Below are 14,839 nucleotides of genomic sequence, written 5' to 3'. Positions count from 1 at the left end.
CACGACAGGAAGTAGCTTTTTTCTTTTCAAGTTTTTACGTTTTACCTCATATTTTTACTGAAACAGAATTTACGTTAGGTATAAACTGAAATATTTACCTCCGGCAATCTAATCTTTCTTTTTGGATGCTGCCTACATCCATATTTTACTTTATTGTACACGGTAATCGCTTCTTCTGCTCTGAAGTTTCCTTGGATGTGTTCCTGGATATATACTTTTTGCAAGAAACTATTTATAAAATTGACAAGATCATCCATTGTTATGTCCTGCAGAACGTTAATTTTGGCTGTTGTAAGCCAATTGACATGTTTTAAAAGGGTATACCCTATGTCTCTGTAAAAGAAAAACAAAATAATGCAACATAAAATCTACATGAAAAGATTTTGTACATCAATTTATTACACTAATCACACAGGCCCGCAAACTGAAACTTTTGTTTTGCAGAATTAAGTCACATAGATATTTTTACGTGATTTCGAAGTGCTGATTTCAAGTTAGGATTAGGGTTAGGAATTAGATTTCTAGGCTTTCAGCATCTATGGCCATGTCAGCCCGACACGTATGAGAAATGACATCTCTCGGCCATGGAGGAAGAAAGCCTGAGACCATTATGTTAGGTACCATCTCGGCATTTGCCTTGTATGAACGAGGAAAATCCAAGAAAATCTCACTCAGGACGACTGGCCTAAAACAGCTTTCACACTCTTTCGGCCGAATGTCCAAAGGCGGGAGCGTTAACGATTAAGCTACACGGGGCCACCTAATTTCAAATCTACTGATCATTTTCCCGTACCACATAAGCATTTTCTACAATCTGCACCGATAACAATATCAAACGTATAGAAAATTAAATGTCAACAACAACATGTAACGAAAACAGCTATAAAACATTTAAAGAATTTGGAAACTATTTGAAAATTACAAAATATAAATTATTTGCTCCGTCGTTTAGTTCCAAACATGTGCGATGTCGATTTACGTTTATAGTATTTATGCGATTTACCTCGCACTAGGCACCAACAGTAACCTGCTATCATGAACGGCTCCATCGACTCTGATACCTCATTTCCATCTCTTTCCTGTTCTGGAGCAACGTCTCCCATGTTCTTTGCTCAGTTCACCAAAGTTTAGTGGATGGTAAATGGGGGGAGGAAATTTATTTCAAGCTTATGTGACATCCGATTACATGCATTTCTTAAGCATTGTTTTCATAATCTGTTCGTATCAGTGATGTTTGGGATTGTCCAAAATGTTAACATCAATAAACGAATTCCATGCCTACACGTCGTTCCATCACAACGTTCATGGTATTTCTGAACGCTGAATCATTCATCAGCTACCGAATATATAGGCCATCAAAAAAGTCCTCTTTAATCTTTGCATTGGACAACAGCAGAAACGTTAGAACTACTAGTTGGTGCGAATGAAATATTTACTTTTTGCCGTCTGGTGGAAAACAAATCAGCAACACAGTACGAGGATGGACTAAAGTCACGCGTCTAACATCACAAAGCTTAGTACACGTCCTGCAAACGGACTGAGGTACTCAGAAAGGAGGCAGTGGCCTTGTTGAACAGCATCTATGAAAATGCACTATAAAGAAAACAATTGCAAGTGACTTTACCTTACGAATTCAAACTGGAATATGCTGTACAGCAAGCCGCATAGAACAATTTGGACCAAAAATGCAGGATGATCGCAAATTTTTCAGTTGGTTTGTCAAATTTCGTTCTGCTGACACACCATTGCAAACTGAGCCCCGTGCGCACCGACCAGCCAGGAACTTTGTGGACAGATTCTCAGAAAAGTGTTCGTGCCACTGCAGACCAGTTAGACTTACAACATACCACTGTTGTTGGATAGCTTCGTGCAATCGGTAACACGAAAAAGTTGGACTCATGGATGTCACATTAGTTGACACCTGCCAACAAGAATCTTTGTGTAGTGGTGTGCAGTAATCTGAGTGTAAGGAATAGCAGGTAAAATTACCTGCCACTTCAAATGAAAAATGGATCTGTTGTGACAACAACAAAACTTCACGACAATGTGTGGATCGTGATCAACTTAAAGAATTCTGACCTAGTTGGTAACATCCAAAAAGTAAGCTATAACTGTAACATCCGCCTGAGAGACGGACACGCACAGTTGAGACGCTTGAAACCAAAGAGGTGTAAGTCAGTTTTCAATAAGGCTTAGTTACACCCAGAGAATTGATTCTAGGTAACAAAATTCATGAGCTGAATATGAAGCACGTCGTAATTCACTTGTGGATATATCCATGAGTTCAATACAAAGTGCTTCACCGCTGAGAATCCATTTCTAAACTTATACCTTGTAGAGTTTTATCAAGACATATATACATCTCAATAGAATATGCCGTCTAGCAATTGGAAATGAACTTATTGAAAACATTAAGACACTGCTGCTGCAAGATTCTGTCTTTTCTTTCGTTCACGAGTAAATGAATCATCAAACCTAAGAGCCACCAGCAAAACTTCACACACCTTTTGAGAGACATGGTTGCACGCAAAGCATTAAGTCCAGTGCAGTCAGTTGATAAAAGTGACACCAAGCTCTCATGCCCCGACTTGAAAATGGAGCACAAAATTACCAAACCAATAAGCGTTTCAATTTCAGTTTTATCAGTATTCTTATAACTTGAGAAGGAGTTACGTAACTTCCTTCTCATCATTTCTATTTTACACTAATGCGGTCCACAGTTTCATTCAAAATGTCATCAGTAAAGAATAAATACCAGATGTTCTCTTGATTTGAAAAATTCCGTACGGATTCGCGGGTCCTAACCATGATAATTTAATTTTTATCACGTTTTTCTTAGGTGTTTCAGTACCTAAATTTGGCTTCTTGCAACTCCATCTGATACAACTATATTTTTGCAATAAACACTATCAGTTTCTGTTGTACTTCCGTATTATTCTGATTACTATTCTGATTATTGCTGTATCCTTCATCAAATATATTATTGGTATCATTCTGGATTACTGTCATGACCTGTTCTGGATAAATGATCTTGTTCAGGAACAGACGAATCATTGGATCCGTAATAATAATCAGTTTCTGATCTATAGCCATCTCTAACTGTTCTATAGCCATTTGTAGTATAACCCTACATCTTTGCTACTTGACATCTTAAAATATTTAGATTTTCGAAATGAAAGAAACACCCAAATATTATTAGTTGTCAGTATAAAGTAATATCCGTCCTTTAGACGGACAAAATATATTTCCTTTACAGTAATATCCGCTTGCGAGATGGGGTGGAATAACTTTATCCATTTCGAAGTTTGCAACAATGAGCTAGACACGCGGCCAGCTGCACAAAACAGCACAGTCAACCCACAACTTAAGCATAGGTGAAATATCAGATAATGCCGCGAATATGCGTACCAATTGTGAAGAAAAAAAAAATCGTACATCCGCCTGGGAGACGGATATTACCGACTAAGGGTTAAACTACCTCTCCACCTATAGGAAGTGTTGTTGCTGGCATGGTCGGAGTGATCCATACGTTTTCCTGAAGTAACGTCACCCAGAATTTTCTGTACCACGCAGGAATTATTTTAACTGTACTACACTACTTCATTATTAGTATTTTGCACTTGAAACTTTGTATATTGTCAGTATGAACCGATTTTTAACCAACCACGAAGTACGTTTTCAGTTTACTAGTAAGCTTTGCCCCTAATGATAACGCATGTTTCAGAGGAAGTTGTATTGGTTTCTTTTACTCACTAGAAACCCCGAAAGGAGTTATGTAATGATACACGCCTAATAAACCTAATACATGGAAATAGATACCAGAATTACAATACTGAAGCCCAAAGTAGCTAGTTATTATCACAATTGAAATTATTTGCCTCTGTAAAATTATATGTGCTGAACTTTAAATAAACTACGAAACTTGCTATCTGGAAGCTGCTTATAAATACGAACTACGAAGGTAGTGGCCAACGTAAGTCAATCCTAGGGTTTAGTCTTTTATCTTCTGTCTACTTAAACAAAATATCGGAACTGGAAGTTCTTTGCGATGCCTAAAATTACAAGTACGTGTTTGCAAACAAGCAACTACTCTGAGAAACTTAACGATGAGGATTGAATAGAAAAGCATCATGATTAGTCATGCCTTAAAATCATATGTTGTCTCTGAGATTAGTACAATTAGTATGATTGGAAAGTTTTAAGACAGGTAGCGCCAACGCTCAAGAGTAGATATAATTGTCCGTTAGCGTGGAAGCCGTGGCTTGGTGTGACCTTGATATGTACTGCTAGAATCACTGATATTTTTGTTCAATACAGAGTAGCAACCTGTTCAGTGTGTGTGTGTGTGTGTGTGTGTGTGTGTGTGTGTGTGTGTGTGTGTGTGTGTGTGTGTGTGTGTGTGTGTGTGTGTGTGTGTGTGTGTGTGTGTGTGTGTGTGTGTGTGTGTGTGTGTGTGTGTGTGTGTGTGTGTGTGTGTGTGTGTGTGTGTGTGTGTGTGTGTGTGTGTGTATGTGTGTATGTGTGTGTGTGTGTGTGTGTGTGTGTGCGCGCGTTTGAGTCAAATTTTGTTTTAAAACTGAGAATCTGCTTCGGAGACTTATGAAATCTTAATAACAGCTTTTGGAGATAAATGTCTGAGCTGGTCGAACTGTTTACCTGATTTAACAGATTCAAAAATGGCCGCAACCAAGTCGAAGATGAAGCGCGGTTAGGTCGGCCTTCCACGTCAAAAACCAAGGAAATCATTGTGAAACTTCGCGATTTAGTGCGCTTGCACCGTAGACTTACAATTAAGAGGATGGCAGACAACCTAAGTTTCTACGCACTTCAATCAATCTTAACTTGACGATTTAAGCATGCACCGAGTGTTCGCGAAATTTATTCCGAAATCGTCAGACAAGCAGAAACAACACCGATTTGAAGTCTCCTAAGATCTACTTAATCGGGCCAAAATGGACCCAGAATTGTTAGAGTGGTAACAGGTGATGAAACATGAGTTTATGGATATGATCCAGAAATAAAGGCCCAATCTTCTCAGTGGAAGAGCCCAGATGCACCAGAACCGAAGAAAGGGCGGTAAAATCCGAAGAATATGAAGACAATGTTAGTGCTTCTTTCAATTCTACGAGTATCGTGCATCATGAATTTGCCTCTAGGGGGCAGACAGTCAATGAAGAATACTACAAAAGTGACATTCAGCGTTTGCACGAAAATTTGCGTAGGAAAAGGCCTGCCCCCCGGAAAAGACAATAATTGGGTCATCCACCAGGACAACGCATCAGTGCGCGTTATCGATCCAGGAATTTCTGGCCAAATTCAGCATTCCTGTGTTTCTGCAATCGTTCTATTCCCCTGATTTGGAACCTGCCGACTTCTACCTGTTTCCTAAATTAAAATTGTTGCTCAAAGGGAAGATATTTGACTCAATTGAAAACATCCAGGCAAATACGGAGAGTGTTTTTCACACCCTTACGAAAGACAATTTTCAGGAATACTTCCAGAAGTGGAAACACCGTTGGAATCGGTATGATCACGCTGCAGGAGACTACTTTGAAGAAGATCCATCGCAATAGCCTACAAATATTACATTTTTAAATTACAAGCCTAGTCTTAAAATTTCCAATCACACCATGTATTTTATAGTCTGACAATCTTTATTTTCCTGTGAGTTGCATGATCAATAACGCATTACAGAGTAAATTTCTAATTTAATAACTTACTTGGCTAATGAAGATGGTTGAATGACAGCGTTCCAATACTCCCTTCGCAAATCGTTCTTTATGTTTTCGAAAACCGAGCTGTTAATATTCTTATCCATGTTACCAATTATGTTCACTAAAGTTTCTACCAGGATCTGAAAAGATTTTAAAAATAAAGAAAATTCACTAATTCTTACAAGAAATTACAAAATTACAAATCAATGAATATAAAACTTCGTAACCTTTCATTTATTTATCAAAATGTAAGAGGTTTAAGGTCCAAGTTGAGCGACATATATTCGAGTATTGCTGCTACTGATTTTGATGTTATATTATTAACTGAAACCTGGCTATGTGATGGAATATATAACAATGAATTTATAGATCACAGGTATAATGTGTATCGACAGGACAGGCAATACAGGAATGGGGGTGGCGTTATGATTGCTGTCCTCAAGGATTTTGTTGAAAATATTCCAATAACTATTGATACAATTGAAGTGCTGTTCATAAAATTGGTAGTAGCACATAAATCTTTTTATATAATTGTAGTTTATTTTCCACCGAAAACAAAAGTTGATAAATATCAAGAATTTTTTGCAAAAATCGAGCAGGTTATGGATATTCAGCACAATAACTTATTAATTTTCGGTGATTTCAATATTCCAGAAATTACCGATTCCGATTATGACTTGTTGCAAGGTAGTCTGATTTGTGTTTGGCCAACTTCATGTCATTAGTTAATTTACAATCATTTAATAGAGTGAGAAATAGTAATGGAAAAACTTTGGATTTAGTTCTTTCTAACATTGAAGGAGGTTTAAATGTATCTAAGTGTATATTTCCTTTATTACCTGAAGATTATCATCATCCCTCTTTAACCTGTCAACTTGATATTAAGAGTTCTAAGTTTACTATTAAACCAAGTCCTATTATTGTATATGATTACAGTAAAGCTGACTTTTTCAATTTACATAAATCATTACAGAAACAAAATTGGAACGAAGTAACTAACTCTAATAACGTTGATAAGGCCGTGGATATTTTCTATGAAGTAGTTAATGGTGTTATTGATAGATACGTACCAAAGAAAAGATTATTTAAGAAACGTACTTACCCTTGTTGGTTTACACATGAAATTATTACTATTCTCAAGCAAAAGGATTATTATAGAAAACACAAAACTCAATCAGAGTATAATTATAATAAATTTATTGAACTTCGTAGACAGCTAAAACGTATGTTGAGCACTGCGTGCAAGAGTTATATATTACAAACTGAAAATACTCTAAATAAGAATTCTAAATGTTTTTGGAATTTTATTAAATCCAAGAAAAATAATAATTTTGTAAATAAATGTATGTTTTACAATAATCAAAAGTTGAACTCTGACAGAGATATAGCAGACAGTTTTGCGCTGTATTTCCGAAGTGTATATAGTTCAGATTCTTCTTACGTTATTCCTGATATAAGTACTATGGAAGTTTCTCAGAATTTAACAATTGATTTTATAACTGAACTTGAAATTAAAGACTCCATCAAAAAACTAAAGCCGTCTAAGGCAAGTGGTCCAGACTCTATTCCAAGCTATGTGTTCAAAGGTTGTGGTGATATTTTAATTTCCCCCTTGTATTATATCTTTAATTTAATATTAAAAACAGCAACATTTCCTAAATTGTGGAAAGTCAGTAAAGTTTGTCCTATTCTGAAAAAAGGTAATACAAACTTGATTGAAAATTATAGACCAATATCACTTATATCAACTCCGGCTAAAATATTTGAGCACATAATTTTTAATAGAATTTTTAATCATGTTAAATCATACATATCCATATATCAACACGGATTTTATCCAGGACGTTCAACTGTGACCAACTTAATTACATTTATCCAAAACATCTCAGACTCCATAAATAATAATTTTATGGTTGATACCATATATACGGATTTTGCAAAAGCTTTCGACAGACTCAATCATGATATGTTACTACGAAAATTATCTTCCTTTGGATTATCATACAAATTATTGACATTAGTGGTATTGTATCTTAAACATCGCGTACAGTATGTATTATATAATCAGTTAAGTTCGTCACAGTATAGAGTCTTATCGGGTGTACCACAAGGCTCAAATCTTGGACCATTACTTTTTCTGTTGTTTATCAATGATTTGCCTCGAGTTATAAAATACTCCAAATGTTTGTTGTATGCAGACGACATGAAATTGTATAAAGAAATAAAGAACAACGATGATGTAATCAATTTACAAATGGATTTAGATAGCTGTTACAGATGGAGTATTGACAATAAATTACCTTTTAATATAAATAAATGTTTGGTAATAACGTTCTCGAGAAAGGTAACCCTACCTAATTCCAATTACTCTATGAATAACACTATAATACAAAGAGTTAGACATGTAAATGATTTAGGCGTCCTTATAGATTCTAAACTATGCTTTAATCAGCATATGCATAAAATGATTAATGAGGCATACAAATCTTTAGGATTTTTAATTAGAAATACAAATGAATTCACTAACATAAGAGCTTGTACGGTTTTGTTTAATAGCTTAGTACGTAGCAAGTTAGAGTATGCGTCAATAGTATGGACTCCTTACTATAAACAACAGGAAAGAAATATTGAAAAAATACAAAAGAAGTTTTTACGATATTTGTATTTTAAAATATACAGGGTGAATTCCTATGACATGAGAGTTTCTTACAGCAAATTATTAGACATTTTTAAATATTCGCCATTAACTACACGAAGAGAAATATCTCAATTGATTTTTTTATTTAAATTGGTGAATGGCATTATAGATAATCATGAATGCATAAGTATGTTAAGTTTTAATACTGCCAAAATGAACTTACGGACTAGAACGCTATTTTATACTCTAAAATCTAGAACTTCTATGCATATGAATTCCCCCCTGATTCGAATTTGTCGAAATTATAATAATGTATCAAAGGAAAGTCCAGAGATTGATCTTTCTTTGCCATATACTTTATATTTGAAATTATTAAAACAAACATTAGATAAGAGGTGTGTCAGATGATTATTAAAATATTGTATATATTGTATAATTTTTCTCTATTATATCCTTTATATTTGCAATTGTTGAAACAGATATCAAACAAGTAATGAGTCAGATGATTATTCGAACATTGTATACATAGTTCTTGTTTTCTGTTACGTTATAGATGTAACATTGTTTTTTTCTTTACACCAATGCCAATCAATGTATATCCTTCTTTATTTTATTTTATTTTTATTTGCTCGTCTTTCTCTCTATTTTTCCTCTCTCTTTTAGTTTTATTTTATTTTTATGTTTACTCTTATTATTGTACATGTATATAAGTATTTGAATATAACTTAATTCCTGTAAGCCTATTGTAATTGGGACAGCCGTCCTGTTATAGGTGACAAATAAATAAATAAATAAATAAAATAAACTATTAAGTTAATTAATTGTCAACGAGATATAATCTTGACATTAAATTAATTATAATTATTATTATTATTATTACTAATAAAAATAACAGTACGCACACGGTAAATTAATGTTGGAGAGTAAAAGCAAAAAATTATACCTGAATACAGAATTTTTACAACCTCGAGTACGAGCGGGCCCTAGTTCGATCCCAGCACACACAAAGTTTGTGTTGTGATGCATAAATACCGTATGTATGAGTTTTGTCAGGGTTCTCACGTATCCTCCCACTTTCTTCATCCCAAAATTATCACCACCACAGTCTTCCTTAACCTCGATGCATATTTTTCTTTTAAAAAAAATCTTACAATTAGAGCTACTACTCTAAGAGCCATATGATATGAAGGTCATCAAATCAACTTAGGATCCAAAGCACAGAATACTAAAAGAAATGAAACCTGAGCCTTCACACTAAAGGCAGGAAAGTTCATTTATCCAGTTGTAATAAAGTGTTAGAATAACCTTCACATCTCATGTCACTGAAAATATGTACTGTCTTCTCAACGTCATAGATGAGCATTGTCACACATTTCTATTCATACTATTTGTGTAAGGCACATTCGCAGCGGTTGAGCATAGTGACGATATGCAGTAACAATATAGGACAGGGGGCGCAGTGGTAGAGCGTTACCTCCGGTGCTTGGGGTCCCTGGGTCGATCCCAGCTCGCGCTGTGTGGACTTTGTGGTGGACAAACACCGTGCTCGTGGGTTTTCTTGGGGTTCTCCCGTTTCCTCCCACTTTCTTCATTCCACCATTTCATTCATTTCTCATCATCACCGTCTCCTTTAGCTTAACCGGCATAATCGTGGGACGTAAAACTAAAGATTTCATTTCATTTCATTTCATTTCAATATGGGACATTCAGACAAAATCGATAGTGTTACTGAACGCTCAAGTAGTATATAATATGCTCTGCAAACGAGAGGTAAGATGTTTCATTTCCATTTAGCAGCGATTAAACGTTCCTTTGTAGTCCAACTACTTATTAAAATGAAATGAAATGAAATCTTTAAGTTTTACGTCGCACAGTTTAGTTTTTATGACTGAAAATTATTTATACATCTTAAGAGAACATACTACATCACCTATTTTCAAATAACCGATCAACCACATTTAATTTTAGGTTGTAAACTTCACAAAGAAAAGTTATAAATTATCATCTTTGCAACTTGCAGATCTAATTGAAGCAAGGATGGAGAGCTTCTATCACTGGACTAGAGTGACAAATATATATTCCGCCTGTTCCACGATAACTATTGTAAACTCTACATAATCTGAACCAAACTCTGTATCTTTCTCCTACTTTCCGAAAAAAAGCTTCTGTTTGGGGTTGCAATCCATTAAGAATAAGGGGTCTAATCCACTCCATGTTGCAAGTTTGAACCTATGCATAGAAAAGAATTTTGCATGACAAACTACGGAAAGTTATTCGATTATGACAAAACGTAAACTTACTATTTAGTTTCTTTAGAGGATTCTGATCTTCATAAAAACATCTAGAATTAACACAAGAATTTACTCCTTCCCCCCACATAAAAAAAATCCATGACAATTTTAGTAAATATATATATTATATTTAAAATGTATTTTGATATGGTTATACTTCTATTGAGGCTTTCCAAATATCTTCTTTCGATGTAACTAATATTCTTGAGGAATAAAGGTAGATTATCACTCTCCCGATTTTTTAAAACGTTCCACGATGTTTTTTCTTAAAATTATTCTATTTGATAAACAGTTTTATGATTATTTATTTTCTTTAAGGCTTTCACAGAGCTGAATGCTTGGGATTAAAAATCAGAAACGAATGATGAATTTATCCCCTATTATACAGTGAATTCCTCCTCCCTTGATTAAAAAACGTATTCCAAAATAACTTTCGCCATCCCCCCCCCCTTCCCAGGAATTCACAAAATCATTTCTACTACTTGGATTTAAAATCAACAGAATGAAAAAGTGAAATTTTCTTTCAAAGAGTAGAGCTTTTCCGGATTCTGTCCCAGTTATGATTGACTAACATACTTCTACTTGTCATACAAATTGATGGGATTTTCTACTTACTAATGTCATGAGTTATGCATAATATAACTCCCTTCTTTCGGAGAAGAATCGGTGCCAGTTCACGGTTTACACTATAGGAGATGTGTCTTATTGTCGAAAATTACACGTTGAATCTTCTTACTATGATTAATGGAAATATCATTATACCTTTCATTACAGTAATTAAAAATAAGTCAGAAGCTCTGAATTAAGTATATTTTTTACTGAATGGAATGCTTTCCTTTTCATTTTATAATATACACTAGTCAAACATTTAAGAAAACTAATCAAGAAGTGCAAAAGCGACTTGAAAAAATTTCCAAAAATGATTTTCGTATGATTGATGGTTGATGCCCTGGCCGATAAAATTTTGTAATGACGTATTATGACTACGACATAGCCTTATATGATGTTAATGCAAGTGACAACAAAATAACAAGTCAGGTAATTGTACATCTGTGAATAACTCACAACAACGAACATATGCACAAGAGCAATTGATCTTTAGTAAGGTGAGTGATTTCTTCAAGCTGTTAACATCAATGCGCATCTATTTCTAAATATTAAATAAAGTTGTAAGTGAAATTCTGACAGTCTTCACCATTCCACCAGACGGGTCATTTCCAGCTGTTGCAGAGTTGCGGGAGATTTCGGGCGAGATAGAATGAATTTTTCCAGGACATCTCGCACGTGTTCTATTGGACCAACGTCCGAGGAAGAAAAGGGGCATACTCTCCTCGCAATCTCGGAGCACACTAGTCGTGCGTGGTGAGGGTTGGAATTAACATCCATAAAAATGAAACAGGGGACCAGCTGCTCCAGCCAATGAACCGGGTGGCGTGCAGGCCAGACGTTGGTCACTAAAAATTTCTGCTTACTCCATAATTCCATTGTCACTTACTATTTCAGTTTTATTAGTATATTTCACGTACACAGGCGGATAATAACGACTTTCACGTTCTTACTAGATCAGTTTGTCAATTGGAGGACTGCAGACTAGAACATGACTTATCTGAAAAGGAAATGTAACTCCACTCAGCATGACTATTCGTGGTGTTCTGCAACCCAGATTCTACAGGCCCGAAACAGATAAAGGGATAGACTAATGGTCTTCGTATGAAGAGACCACTTCCCGACGGTCGGATACGGATGGTTTGAGTTCATATCCTCCACCTTCTTGCCCTGAGCAACTCACGTTGGAGGTCAACTGTCGTTTGTCGTCCACACAGCGGGCGTGTGATAACACTAAAATATCGGTCGTCTCTAGCTGTCGTCGTGCGTGAATAGCTTTATTTTGATCTATACGAACAGCTTCCATCTATTGAAACCATATTCACAGTCGGAAATGACATTAGAAGACATCCAAGGCTTCTGCTACCTGTCTTTCTCCGTTCGCTCCGCTTCCATCCTACTAATGGCTCTCTAAGCCATAGACTGGTCTAAATCACGCTGTTGCAACATTGTTGCTATTCAGCACAGCAGTACACTAACTCTATTACTATACTGAAATGACATTTACCACACTGTAGGGTTGTTATTGAAATATTTATGAAATATGAACAAAATCACCTGTGCAGTTTGAGAAAATAAATAAATAAATAAATAAACAAGAAGAAAGTAACCTTTGTGAACTTCGTCATTATAAATGATTTACGCATGCCATGTTATAATATAGTTGATGAAATGTTCATTTAAGAAATGCGAACAAAATGGCTTGAGCAGTTTGGGAAACGTTCGAAAAAGATAGCCCCAAGAATAAGCTACCCCTCGATCTTTTCAACAGAGAGGACATATGTCATGTTACAAGGTTATTAAAGTAATGTTTATTTATAAAAAATGAACAAATCGCTTGTATTGTAATTGAGAAAACTGTCCGGAAAAAAAAAAAACTACTCAAGAGAATAAACTACCACTTGCGAACTTCCTTTTTTTATGAGAATAATTTAAACCACAATATGGTGTTAATAACCAAATATGTATACAGATTTAATGTAATACGAACAAATCCCCTCAGTCGTTTTTAAGAAAATAATCCGGAAAGGACACACATCCCAAAATAAACAACCCCTTGTAAATATTTAATGAAAAACCACTTACGTTACAGCGTAGTGTTGTTAATAAAATATGTATTAGTGTGTGGATTTTTAAAGGCAAACCAACATACATTAAACTGAAGTGTTATTAAAAACTGTATTTATGAAATATGAATAAAATCGCTTGAGTAGTTTCTGAAGAAATCGTCCAGAAAAATTCATCCTCCAAAATAAACTATTCTTTATGGACTTTTAAATGAAAGCCACTTACATCAGATTGTAGTGTTATTAATAATATACTTATGAGATATATACAAAATTGCCATTGTCGTTTTAGAAAAATCATCATCTAAAAATGCTAATACTCAAAGTCAAGACTACCCTATCTGCATTTTTTTGTAGGAAAACGACCTATATCTTATTGTAGGGTTGTTAATAAAACATTGATATATGAAATTTGAGATAAAAAAAAGTTTGAGCTGTTCTCGAGAAAATAATGGCAAATGTTTATTTTCATCCTTCAGTAAACTACCCTGCTTCTTCGCCCAACTAAATCTACTCCTCAAAGAAGTTCCTTCAGTTACAAGTTTCACATTTATCTACGATAGAAATATGACACAAATTGACCGGCATATTGTAACTACTAGTCGCAATAAAAATCTAGTATTCACAGCATCATAAGTGATTCTGAGGCGCTCATTCCTACAAAAACTCGATCACTACCAGATCTACATAAAATTGACTAGCTCCGTGAATATAGAGTTCAACAATGATTTTGGGTTCGTTGCAAAGCTCTTGAGACGGCGAGTAACGATTACTTCAGGGTACTTTCCTGCATAAGGATTCGGTTTAGAGTTATGAGAACAACGATGAGATGGAAGTAGGAAACGAAAATGTGTGTAGGCAGTAGTAACACAAAAACAAAATTGTTACTATTACTGTTTTGTTGTAAGTGTATTTTCGTACTGATATAATGTTGATACTCATGTGTGGTACTGATATTACTGTTGCTGTTTACTTATATGGACCACCTGCTATTACATTCTACTATATGCAACCCACTGCGCAGTATTGTCTCGCTGGCTGCCTATACGAACGGCGTTTGCATCCTTCCTGCGTGTTATCCCATCTTCGTACATTGAGATAAATCTGCATTTTTTCGCATGTGGGTGATGTATGCACCCAAAACACGTATTTTCTGTTTTCGTTTCTTCTTTCTTCCTGCTCCTTATCACCCTTTTCGCTTTTTCCGTAACACATTGTGACAATGTTGTACACATGATTGGTCCATTTCCGGATGCTCTGCTCTCTTCTCATGGGTGCGTTCTACCTCATTGAATTGCGTCGACTATGGGTAGCATTTCGGACAATATCTCTTCTTGTTTTCGCTATATTCCTCATAATCTCATTTTGACCCCATTTTTATGCTCCTATTTGACCCTTTCAATGCGCTTGTTGGCCGATATAAAAAATATGTGTCGCTTCTTTTTCTATGTTCTTTATGTCTGTGCAATCTTATCAAAATCGGTGTGTTACACCTGGGTACCCTGCCTTGTCAGTTAATCAAAG

At 35.3% G+C, this 14,839-nt stretch overlaps 1 protein-coding gene and 1 long non-coding RNA gene across 5 annotated transcripts in view; one reads left to right on the top strand and one right to left on the bottom strand.

Moving 5' to 3' along the window:
- The window catches only part of LOC145680382 (nardilysin-like), a 339,063-nt gene that overhangs the window by 64,739 nt on the left and 259,485 nt on the right, over nt 1-14,839 (bottom strand). For all 4 annotated transcript variants that reach the window (XM_081750817.1, XM_081750819.1, XM_081750820.1 and 1 more), the window contains 2 exons: nt 5,721-5,854; nt 99-333 (listed from right to left, as the gene is read on the bottom strand). In XM_081750817.1, the coding sequence (XP_081606943.1) occupies nt 99-333; nt 5,721-5,854 (369 nt within the window). The remainder of the gene's footprint in view (nt 1-98; nt 334-5,720; nt 5,855-14,839) is intronic.
- The window catches only part of LOC145680383 (uncharacterized), a 302,756-nt gene that overhangs the window by 128,581 nt on the left and 159,336 nt on the right, over nt 1-14,839 (top strand). The gene's annotated exons all lie outside the window — the stretch shown is intronic.

The sequence above is a fragment of the Thermobia domestica genome, chromosome 3 (assembly GCF_964235325.1).
Source record: "Thermobia domestica chromosome 3, izTheDome1.hap1.1, whole genome shotgun sequence".
In the NCBI taxonomy this organism is placed as follows: Eukaryota; Metazoa; Arthropoda; class Insecta; order Zygentoma; family Lepismatidae; genus Thermobia; species Thermobia domestica.
The sequence above is the reverse complement of the archived record's forward strand: the minus strand, read 5'-3'. Positions and strand labels throughout refer to the sequence as shown.